The sequence below is a fragment of the Oxyura jamaicensis genome, chromosome 2 (assembly GCF_011077185.1).
Source record: "Oxyura jamaicensis isolate SHBP4307 breed ruddy duck chromosome 2, BPBGC_Ojam_1.0, whole genome shotgun sequence".
Lineage (NCBI taxonomy): Eukaryota > Metazoa > Chordata > Aves > Anseriformes > Anatidae > Oxyura > Oxyura jamaicensis.
Genome location: NC_048894.1, coordinates 102,080,950 through 102,093,720, shown reverse-complemented (window position 1 = coordinate 102,093,720; position 12,771 = coordinate 102,080,950). Strand labels below are relative to the sequence as shown.

General features: G+C 34.6%; 1 protein-coding gene across 6 annotated transcripts in view; it reads right to left on the bottom strand.

Annotated features, from left to right (window-relative positions):
* Window positions 1-116: 116 nt before the first annotated feature.
* Window positions 117-12,771, bottom strand: part of CDH19 (cadherin 19) — a 105,941-nt gene continuing 93,286 nt past the window's right edge. For 5 of the 6 annotated variants that reach the window (XM_035317983.1, XM_035317985.1, XM_035317982.1 and 2 more), the window contains 3 exons: window positions 8,174-8,291; window positions 5,625-5,876; window positions 744-1,324 (listed from right to left, as the gene is read on the bottom strand). In XM_035317983.1, coding sequence (XP_035173874.1) covers window positions 834-1,324; window positions 5,625-5,876; window positions 8,174-8,291 — 861 coding nt within the window. In that variant the 3' untranslated portion in view covers window positions 744-833. The other variant, XM_035317986.1, reaches the window with a different exon arrangement.

Below are 12,771 nucleotides of genomic sequence, written 5' to 3'. Positions count from 1 at the left end.
TTCCTTCCTTCCTTCCTTCCTTCCTTCCTTCCTTCCTTCCTTCCTTCATTTGCTAAATGAATTATTGGGTTTATGCATTTCCCAATAGTTCCATTAAAGAAATTAGTATCAAATACTTGCTGTTGTTGTATCATAGTTTTATTGCAATACATCATTATTTTATTTTTACACTTACATGAAAAGAGACTTGTTTCAGTTTTATCATCCTATGAACAATAAATAGATGATTCATTTAAATGCTTCTGACAATTGTATTAGAATATCTAGGGCCTACTTTTTCACTTAAGTCTATTTATATTATGAAGCATTATACAAATATTTAACAAATGTATTATGAATGCATATATTATGAAGCATTATACAAATGTTTAACTTTGGTTAATTAACATATTCAACTGCCACAGCAAAAGTCTGTCTTAACTTTGGAAACTGTATAAAGTTTATGAATGGCAGAATATTTGCAATGATATTTATTGTTTCTATTTGGCTTCTGTGGCCTTCTGCACTTGCAGGACCCGGGTTTTCTGTACCCAGAATGGGACTTTGATATCCAAAGCAGTACAGTTTGGATTCAGGCACCTAAATAGACACTAGATTTTCAAATGGAGACGTCCTGGTCCCCCAATTCATGAGATTTATGTTTGCTTTTTTTTTTTTTTTTTTTTTTTTTTTCACAAGATCTTCGCATCCAAGACTTGGGACTTTATTTTTGTGAATAAATGTGGGATGATCTTCTTTTCTAAAAAAAAATCAGAGTTGGTTTTGGTTGCTGAGCATTTAAGAAAGAGCAAAAACAAAAACAAAAACAAAAACAAAAAAAAAGCAAATAGTAACTAATCCCTTGCACTCCTATGAGAAACATACATTCCTGCAAGCTGTTTGAAGTGAGGTCCCCAGTCTGAAAGGTAGTCATAATTCTGATCCACATCTGACATGTCTGAGCCTAAGGAGCTGAGAGATCCTGCCAAAGAGCCAGTCCCCTCAAACACATATCTCTGAAGTGAGTCATATGGAGGAGCACTAGGATCTGTATTGGCTTCTTCAAGCTTTTCTGAAATAAATTGCCTGAAGATGGCACTGTCAGGGCCAACCTGCAGAGACTGTCTGTAGAGGCTGTGGATTTCTGTGGTAATGTTCTTTCGGGGTTTGCATGTTCTCATGACTGTGCGGGTCCTCAGTGCTGAAATATCAAAAGCTTCGGTATCCTCCTCACCACCTCCTTCATCATCATACCTGACAATGTTCTCTCTAAATTCTTCCACTTTCTCTGAGAAGAGGGACTTCTTCCTCTGCTGTCTTATGGCTACAATTGCCAAAAAAAAAACTGACAAGAAAAATAAACAGAAGGGAAAATAGAAACAAAATAACAGATTTTGAATGTGCTTGGAAATACTTAAAAATAGTAATGTTTCTTAACATTGCTACAATTGCAAAGTGAGGCTACCTTAACAAATTTATAGAGATGTGATTTTTATGGGTTTTATGAGTTTGAGATTATGATTACCTTTTGAGAAGGTGGTGGAAAAATGGCTACAGAGTGACTTATAAAATGGGTGAATGAAATGGTGCAATTCTCTGGGTAGATGAGAGTTTGAAGCAGTGATGAAAACATTGTTTGAAACTGCTTTGTTTTATCACATAATATATCAATTTAACATTCAAAATTTATTTATTTATTTATTTTTAATCTCTCCCTCTCTTAGATTAAAGCCCCAGGAAAAGCAGATGGAAAAAATGAGACAATATGTGAGACATCCTACTCCATGGATTGAAAGTAATTGAGGTCCATAGACCATACAGGGTGTGGTTCAATTGTTTATACTACATTCATTTGGAGATTTGAAGAATATCACTAAATTTTGTGTGATGTTGTAGCAGTAATTACTGTTGGGGTTTTTGAATCAGAACATCTTGTTTTTTAAACATACATTAAAGCTTTTTTTTTTTTTTAATAAATAATTTAAATGATTCTTTTTAAATCCTATATAATTTCATTTTTAGCTGAATGATCCATTTTAAATATTCTATGACTTTCACAGAGATTAATGATTTCATTTTCTTCATCTAAATCTTACAGCAGTTCTTTTCAATGAGTAAGTAATTTGTGAACTGTAATTTTTTACTCAGGACATAATATGACACAACTACTAACCATGACAGGATTTTACCTCGCTTAGGGATATGACACAGCTGAAGTAGTTCTTTATTTTCTTACATACTCTTTCCTATAATTGTGAAATAGTAACATAAAACTTGAAAGCCCTGAAAACAGTAATTTCTACAATATTATCATACCTTTACAAAAGAAGATTAGCTTCTGTCTCTTTTAATTTATTTTTGTATCTATATTCTTGTTTTGACTTTTTATGATATACATAACCCCAGACAGTGTGTATTTATTCCACCTGAAGAGAGTACCTCTTCACAAGCAACCTAGAACACTTAATAAATAATTTCATTGATGGTCTGGATAATGCAGTGTCCTGATCCTTGACGCTGTAAGTGCATAACACTAAGTGACCAGGTTCAAATGTCCTGCAAAAAGCAAAGAAGCCTTTAAATGCACTCAGGCCTGCCGGTAAGCTTGCACTGACAAAAAGGTCTTCAGGGGCTTCAGTCAAGGGAGTTGCTTTTCAATGCCACTACTGAAAATAAGGTGACTCTGTAAGTGCAGGAAAGTCTAGAAACCACAAATCACCATCATATATTCCTGATTTCTCTGTTGGAAACAGGGAGGTGGAAGTGGGAGAACTAGTTTATTCCTGGACTTTGTTATGAAGCCAAAAATGGCTAGTGTCTGGCCAAGAGCACGCCCACCTAGATACAATTATGAAGTACACTTTCATTGTTTCACTCCTCATTCTATCCACTCAAATTGTTCTAAGGGATAAATAGTATTGGATTTATTTTTTGGAGGCTATTGTTTTGCTTCAGTTTCCTGCATGTCACATGATTCTGAGACCCCAAAGCCAAATAAAGTTGCTGATTCATAATTCATAAGCATTTTGCTTCTGCAAAACTCATATATAACTGTGGGACTACATTATGGGGTACATTTTAGGAAAAACTTCAATGAGTTATCACCCAGAGATTCAGTTGGACAATCAAAGGTTAAACAATGGGAAATAATTAGATCCAGTTTCTATTCCTTATGCTGAGAAAAATCTACCCATACACTTCTAGGCAGAATGCAGAGTAAGGGTGATTTTTAACTTATTCAATATCTTTTTTCCCTGGTGTAAAGTCAAAATAATTCCATTAGCTTTATTGGACTTCTCTTTCTTTTCTTGTATTGCTACCACAGCAGATCAAAATACAAAATCAGTATAGAGCTATCAGCCATCATTTTCAAGCCTTAGTTGTCCTGTGGTTATCAATTATATGTTTTATGTGATGTTATGCATAGATTAGATGAGATCATACTGCATAATGAAGGTAGGTAAAAGAATGTTCTTCACCTCTATATGTTTGGAAAATAAATAAATAAATAGGGGTTACTTAAGATTATTTTTTATTTCTTTCACTGATACAGAGGTTTAAAAATGTTAGTATTGTTAGTATTCTCATTAACAAATACATTGAGAGAATCATTATCCTTGAAAGATTTAGTTTTAAAAACAAACATGATTTCTGCTATTATTGTGTCTTTCTTTCCTGACATTACATTTGTGTTGTGACACAATTTGTTAAAATTTTCCTGTTCATTTCTGATTACATTTTATCACATTTTTTTTTAGAATTATGTTGAAAAACAGGTTCTACTAAGTTTTCACAATTTAAAATAATGACTTGATATCACATTATTCAGTAAAACCTTATTTTACCTTCATTTTTTTCTGACTTTGAAGTTGTTTGTTTGTAGAGTTTCACTCTTGGTTGATTTTTATTTTTATTTTTTCCCTAACATGATCTGTCAATTGTGATATTTCTGGGTATGATATTTTATATGATATGTTATCACAAGGCATCATACATATATCATATCCTTACATAGGTAACATTCAGAGATGGATTTGGAAGTCTCTCCATGTTGCTTTGTTCTCATCAGCTTGAATGAGGTCTTCAGGTCCATGACCACCATCAACAACTAAGCTTTAAGATCAGTCATTTTGTCTTGTAAAACAAACCTACCCATCCTATCACTTCTCTTTCTTTCTAGGCCTAAGCTACCATACCATAACCTCTACTCTGTCACAGACTTTCAGTATGGAACAGGTTGCCCAGAGAAACTGTGGATGCCCCATCCCTGGAAGTGTTTAAATCTAGGTTGGATGGGACCCTGGGCAAGCTAGTCTAGTGGAAGGTGTCCCTGCCCGTGACAGGGGTATTCGAATTAGATGATCCTTAACGTCTCTTTCAACCCAAAACATTCTGTGATTCTATGAATGACTGCTACAGTGCAGCTGCTATTATGGTATGTCAGTGTCATCAAATCACTCATCAAACACTACACTAATAATGGGCTCTATTTCCTTTTTCTGAAAAAGATCAGATGCATTGTAGCAGTGATAGCTGCCAGGTGTAGCTTGCAACAGCCATACCCCTGAGCAGGGCAGGAACAGAGAGCCTTGGCTGGCCAGGTCTGGATTTGTGAATGCCATTCACCAGCTATGCATGACTAGGGTTTCACATTGCAGAGGTACAAAGATACCTCTTATGCATTTACAGTGTTCACTTTTCACATCCATAAAATCCTGTGTAATGGAAGTAAACTTGATGACTCTTGACAGGGAAAAAAGCCCAATATTTGGAGAAATGCCTTTCTGGAGATGTTACTTAGAGAATAACAGAGGCCACATGGTCCAAATCCCTGCTCAAGCAGGACCATCCAAAGCAGGTTGCCCGGCACCACGTCCAGGCAGCTTTCAGAGATCTCCAATGAGGGAGAATCCATAACCTCTCTGAGCAGCCTGTGCCACTGCTTAGTCAACCACATAGCAAAGAACTGCTCCTTGCTATTCAGATGGAACCTCATGTGCTTCAGTTTTTGCCTGCTTATTCTTGTTCTGTCACTGGACAACATTGAAAAGAGCCTGGCTCCATCTTCTTTGTGCCCTCCCTTCAGGAATTTATACATAGTGATGAAATCCCGCTAAACCTCCTCTTCTTCAAGTTAAACAGCCTGGACAGATACAGTTGCTCAGTTTCCGAGTGTATCAGATTACCTTTTATTATTTTGTGTTGATCTTAGCCGTACATACCTAAGGCAGAATGTATTATTATGTATCTAATGTATTCTTATACTAATCAATCTCCTTTATTAATGCTGTCTTCAGCTTTACCTAGGCTTAATATTGACTTTGAATTCTCAGATATTTATTATAATTAATGCTGGAGGACTAGGACCATAGCTCAACCAAAGCAAACTTTTTAAGGCATGGTGTTAGGATTCTTATTTTACTGAAAACTGTAAAAAGTATTAAGATTTAAGAAAACAGAAAATAAATTAAAGATTTGACTTACTGCATTTTTTTCTCAATAAAACTGCACTTCCATATTTCCTGTCTGGGATTATTTTATTTTATTTTATTATATTTTATTTTATTTTATTTTTTACACAGCCAAGTAAAAGCAAAAAAAAAAAAAAAAAAAAAAAAAAAGTCACTTCTCTTACTTATACTTACCCAGGAGTATTAGTATGCAAGCCAAAACAGCAACTAAAGCTTCTGTACTGAGACCCATGGAATACATGAAAGCTCCATATCGACAGTAGAAGGTGTTCACTTCAGTGTCACAGTCACAGACAGTGACAGTGAGAGTATTTGTGCTCGTAAGTGGTGGGGATCCATTATCCAGAATTAATATTGGCAAATAGAAATAAAACTGTTCTTGTCTACTGAAACCACTTTTTGCTGTGAAAATTCCAGCTGTGTTATCTAGAAGATAATTTTTGTACATGATATGCATTTATCACAATAAACAATAACAATAAACAATAAAAACAATAACAATAAAAATCCAGTGGAATATGACTTATTTAAAACAATGGTACAGTTCAACATTATCAGAGTTAAGAAAGTAAAGCCAGTATGTTCTTTCCTTGTGTCAACTGTGAATAATTGCATTTGTTTTGTCATATGTGTTCCAGGTTCAATACTATAAATTGATCTTAATGCTGTTTTGATATTTGAAGCTAAAAAATTCCACTGTGTACAGTATCTGATACCTGCTCAGGCCAATTAATTGTTTCTTATAATGGTTCCATGCAACCAGCTGTTAACAACCCAGCAGTTCACAGATGAAATATAGACAGTTTACCAATCCAAAAGCTCCAAAAATGTGCCTGTGTGCCTGACAGCACACAGAGAAAACAGGTAAAAAGTGAAAGAAGAAGAAGAAGAAAAAAAAAAAGTCCACTGAAATATTCCTTTATTTCTTTTCCTGAGAGAAAACTGGAGCTAGCTTAGCACCTAAAGGAGGAAAAAGGTGCTAGTCTCTCACCTTGCTTTAACTAGTAGTTGTGGTGGTTTTACCGTGCTAGGCAGTTGAACACCACAACCGCTCTCTCACTCCCCCTCCTCAGATGAGGACACAACACTGGTGTGATACCACTGCTGTTCTAGCTACAAGTGCAGAGCACAGCACTGTATGGGCTGCTGCAGGGAAAGTTAACATCCCAGCCAGACCCAGTACAGTAGTGTTTAGGAATCGGTTCCATATAAAACCCAATAAACAGCTTAAGTACACAGCCCCTTCTTAACTCCTTATAAACTATTTCTAATCTGAAATTTAGCTCACTGGAAAACAAATTAAGCCTACTGAAATCTGTGCACAAAGAAAAAAATATATATATTTATATGTCAGGATTTTTTATTATGGCAAGATGAATTACTACATGTGTTCATACATGCACATAAAAAACAAACAAGCAAACAAACAAACAAACAACCCCCCACCACATTTCTACCATTATATGTATAGCATATGTATCCAAAGTCTGCTGAAGTTAACTCCCTCATATTTAAGTCTTTCCATGTTTCTTAGTCATACTTCAGAGGACAACTGTGAGATAAAAGGCTCCAGATCTTTAGACTCACTCTTCCTCTTGCCTAGTACTATCCCAAATCACCCAACCATTTGTGTGAAATGCAGATGAAAGGTAGAGACTGAAGGCTGAGCATATGATGCTGGAAAAGATTTTCCTTTTTTTCTTATCAATAGCTTCCAAAAGGATCTGAACATACTGCCTCGTGCACACCTTTGCTTGGACTTTGTGCAGAATAAGCAAATGTGGAATAGGCTCATTGTACACAGTTTGACCTTAATGTGACAAGTTATCTCTTCTTGGCACTGAGTGAGAGGCTAATGAAGCTGGGAACTGAAACATATTAAAACATTGACTTTAACTTTGAAGATATTGAGAAAAGTATTTTGCCGTTTAACATAGTCTGAAATTTCCAAAACTTAGTTCCATTGATTTATTCACCTAGCCAGAAAATTCAAATAATTAGCAAAGTCAATAAGAGCAATGTGTACTTTAGCTGAGCCTGAAGAAGCTCTTCATGCTCTCAGCAGACAGACTGTAAATGGTTGCATTTCCTGCAGTTCCATCAGCTATTGAATTTACATTTTTTGCCTTGGACTGGTTTTGCTTGATATCTATGTTACTCTTTTTAAGAGTTTCAATCAATATCAGTTCTGAATAACATTAAAATACATGTAAGAGATGTATGATGTCATCAGTAACCAATGAATGTAGTTTAAATTGTTTTAGGAAATAAGATTACTTTCCTATTACTCTGTGTTTATAATTTTGGTCTTACTGAAGTGATGAAGTAACAGACTTGAATAACAACAATCTTCTCTTTCTGGAAATCTTATTTCTTAAATAAATGCGTAGCTTTAACAATAAAGTTGGTACTTTCCACTACATCCTGCATTAAGAAGATAAATGTTAAGGAATAGCAGTGTTTTTTTTTATCTCAGATTTATTTATTTTTTTCCTTTCCTTGATATAAAATAATCTTTTGCCATTTAGTTTACTTGACTGAAAAAGGAAAATAAACTGTTTAATATCATCAAATTATTGTTTTGAAATGTGCCTCATGTTGTGTTCTTATAACAACATTTTCTATACAAGTGGAAAATTTTATAAAATTAGTGATGCAAACACCATTAGAAACATCCATCTTTACTTTAAGAAAGTCTTAAAGAGCTACATGAATGACAGTACCTTGATTATCTTTGACGGTAAAACGTGAGTTGTTTTTACCTTCCTGAGCCAATGCGAAGTAAAAATGATGACTTTCTTCTGAATCATCTTTATCCACTGCACTGATGCTCTGAATTAGCTGGAAACACATATAAGTATATTTGTTAAACTACAAAATTTAACAAATAAACTACAAGTGTTCAATGTTCCTTTAAAATGATAAAAGAACATATCAGGTATTATGTTAAACCATTGGTGCTAGAGATGAGGTCTGTAATACATATTGAGTGTATGTTATGTACTCACAAAGATACAGCTCTCATATCCAGTCTCATTGAGACTGGTATTCTGCAAATATTCTGCTTTTATTTTTCATCTGTTTGAGAGAACTAGGCATTAAAATCTTGAGAAAATATAAGATTTCCTGGATCAAATGACAAGGGGCAAATGAAGTTTTCATAAAAGAAATATATATATATATATATATATATATAGTAATATATATATATATTTTTTATTTCTTTTTTTTTTTTTTTCTCCCCCCCCCCCCCCCCCCCCCCCCCCCCCCCAAGGTGCCAAGGTGAAGGTATATCATTCTACATTTACACAAATTCCTCTGTACAAAATACATTTTCCTTCCAGCCCACACACATATTGACATCATTCAAATGGTATTTTCTAGCTGCAGTAAGAGAGATATGTTGATAAGTTCATGTGCTGAAACGTTGATTTTGAATATTATAATAGATTATGAAATTTCTTGGGCATTTTTTCTCAAGAAATTAAAATATCGTTCATTTAAAAACATGTCAAAACAGAATGTCATTTGCAAGATAACATCAAAAGTAACATTTAACATTTGAAAGAATCTCTTTTATCTCTGTAAAGGAACAACTACATTATACTTAATAAATTAGATATATTTCTTTTAACAAAGGATTTGCAGATTCAGCCTGCATATAGCAGTAAGACATAAAGACAGCTTCTAATACAAAAATACGAAAATATAGAAGAATTACCCACTATTGCCAAACTACCAAAAAAAAAAAAAAAGACCAAACAGCATTAAGTATAGATGATTTTTTTTTTTTTACACATCCAGTTTTTGTTCTGACTAATAATTATTTAACCATCTATTAACACTATCTTTGAAATATATATTTTTAAAAATGTATAATGTTTGAAAAATTACTGCAGCTTTAAATTAAATACTGCTTTGCTATTTCATTATTAAATTCTGTAATTTTATATACAGAATTAATTAATTTCCATAAATTTCACCTGTATCTGTTCCAATAAATACAATACTGAGGAGTACATATCTTTCTGACAAAAAGAATTTCCCTTGTTTTGATTTGCACTGTGCGGTTCTACACAAAGCTAAGATTTCTATGGTTATGTTCAGCATATTGACATGCTTTTAAGGATTCACCCTAGAACTGGAGGACAGTGCAAACCCTTAATGTTTATTTCTTACTATACCACTTCAACTAAGATTCAGCAAAACCTAGATGAGTGTATAAAATATTCAGAAACCAATAGGCAGCTCTGATTTTGCTGAGCATATAATAAAATTCACCAGGAGGAAAGCTGTATAAGCTGTATCTTATTTTATTAATTTATTTTTTGAACACGTTTCCTAGACTTCTGCACATTCAACGTCAGAGATTCTAGCCTTTTACTGGGGACATCATCATCACAGATAGAAGCACTGCACTTTTTACCTGTGAGTCAAAATTTAGGAAAAGCTTGATTTTTTTGTGTGTACAAACAAACAAACAAACAAAAGTGAATATTTTGCTCCTGATTGTTGTATTGACTAGACTCAAATTGCTGTAAAATTTCTTACTTCAGGTCTTATTTTAGTCTAGAACCTTTTATTATGCAGCAGAACACCTGAAAATATTTGTTGCTTTAAAACTGGGAAGAAATCTCTGGAATCTTCTTGAAAAACTGATTGAAGTTCATGGTGAGCTGACCTCATTCTCTGTTTCTTTCTAAACATTGAGATCACTACGGGGAACAGTTGGGTTTCCTTTGACCAAAGGTAGCAAAAGCTATGATCTGCTATACCAATTTCTACATCTGTTTGATTAGTTCACACTTTTCACTAATAAATGTTGTCAGTTGGGAGAGTCTAAGATACTGGTAAAAGTTCTGACTTCTCACTGATTAATTATTTTGTGTAAATGGGATTTTCTGAAAATTATTATGGATTAAATCATAGAATCATAAAATGGTTTTGGGTAGCAAGGACCTGAAAGACCATCTAATTCCAACCCCTCCCTGCCATGGGCACCTTTCACTAGAACAGGTTGCTCAAAACTCCCCCCATCATGGCCTTTAATATTTCCATGGATGGGATATCCACACCTGCTGCCTGTTCCAGTGAGTAAAGAATTTCTTCTTTATATCTAACCTAAATCTATTTTTTATTTTTTTTTGGACTCCTTGTCCTATTGCTTGGAAAAGGAGCCTTCTTCTCTCCCAGATGAACAACCCAATTCCCTCAGCCTGTAGTCACAGAAGACATGTTCCAGTCCCCTGATCATCCTTGTGGCCTTCCTCTGAACTTGCTCTAATAAGTCCACGTCCTTCTTAGGACACCCCAGAGCTGAAAGCAGTATTCTGGGTATTCTCACAACAACTGAGTAGAGAGGGAGAATCATCTCCTTCAACTTGCTGGCCATGTTTCTTTTAATGCAGACCAGGATATGGTTGGCTTTCTGGGCTGCAAATGCACATTGATAGCTCATATTCAGTTTTTCATCCACCAATACTCTCAATTCATTCTCTGCAGGGCTGTTCTCTATCCACTCATTGCCCATCCTGTATTCATGTTTGGGATTGCCCCAATCAAGGTGCAAGACCTTGCACTTGGCCTTGTTGAACTTTATGGTGTCTTGCATGGTCCCACCACTCAAACCTGTCAAGGTGCCTCCGGATGGCATCCCTCCCCTCCCAGCATGTCAACCACACAGCTTGGTGTCATCTGCAGATTTGTTGAGGGAGTACTCAATCCCACTTTCCATGTTACTGACAAAGATGTTAATCTAATATTGTCCCCTGTTCTCAGTACTGACCCCTGAGGAACACTATTAGTGACTGATCTCCAGTTGGACATTGAGCCATTAACCACAACTCTTTGAGTGCAACCATCTAGCCAATTCCTTATCCACCAAGTGGTCCATCCAACAAATCTATGTCCAATTTAGAAAAAAAAAAAAAAAAAAAAAAAAAGAGGATTTTTTTTCATTTTGCGAACGAAAACTTTAGCTGTGTTAGTATATAGCTGACTTGTATAGTACAGTACAGAACTATAACTTGAAACGGATAGCAAAACAAACAAACAAACAAAAACAACAAAACATTCAAAATGTCTAATAAACATAATTAGTGTATTTAGTATGTTGCCAAAACAAACATAAATATTGTTTTGTTTAACATTCATTTTTATTGTCAAATTTCAGATTTTTCCCACAGACTGTAATGTAATTCTTTTGTTTGAATGTTTTTCAGAGGCTAAACTAAAGATATCTGTAACTCTCACAAAAACCCTGTACAGGGGCAGAAAGATCAATATTCATTACATAAAAACTGACAAAGCCTTTCTGATAATCTTTAGAAAAATCAAAGCCTTCAAGCATTCTTCATAGATTTAAGCTACTGTTTACTGTCTCTAGGACTGGATATTTAGGACACTATTTACTTTTATTTATGGTGTATTACACATTCTTTATCTCACATACCTTATCATGGCCTTGTGTACTCTAGAATTATGTATGCCCCATGACTCCACTCTTTTACTGTAAATCAGACAGACACCAATAAAATGTTATTCATAGATATAGAGAGCATCTTTCCCTCTGCAGTGCCTTTACTTCCTTTCACCCAAATGTTAAAAGCTGGGAGATGCAAACATATTATAGAGTATCCCTTGAAAGTAGCCACAAATAAGCTGAGACCAGGGAAACAGGTGAATTCCAGTGGTGCAAAACATCTTTGAGAATATTTCTAAGCATACCTTTCCCAATTACAAGGAATGAGAAAACTACTTTATAAATTGAAATGTGATAGAATATATATACAATTTTTAATCTTAGCTCATAATACGCAAGCAGATTCCTGAACTCTTTGGAGATGATTGCAAAAATATGTTTACAGTATAAAGGAATGCAATGTCCTGATTAAGCCCCTCAATAGCTTAAACTGTTTCTTCTGAAAAGTAAATTGTGTTATTCAGTGAACAACCATTGCAACTATAAGTATGAAAAAAAAAATAAATAAATAACAGCAGTGGAGGAGATACATCAGCTATCAAATCTGTTTTAAGTTTTAAACATTGTATAAAATATAATTTCTGACTGTGATAATTATGAACTTCAGTAGCAAATACCTGTTGTTTTTGCTAAGGTCATTTGTTAATGAGGAGATATTTAACATTATTTTATTTGAATAGTCTACAAATGCCAAACTAAAGATGTTTGTGACTCTCACAAACTTGGGAGAGGAGAGGAGAGGAGAGGCAAGGTGAGGAGTGGAGAGGAGAGGAGACAGCTTCTAATACAAAAATACGAAAATATAGAAGAATTACCCACTATTGCCAAACTACCAAAAAA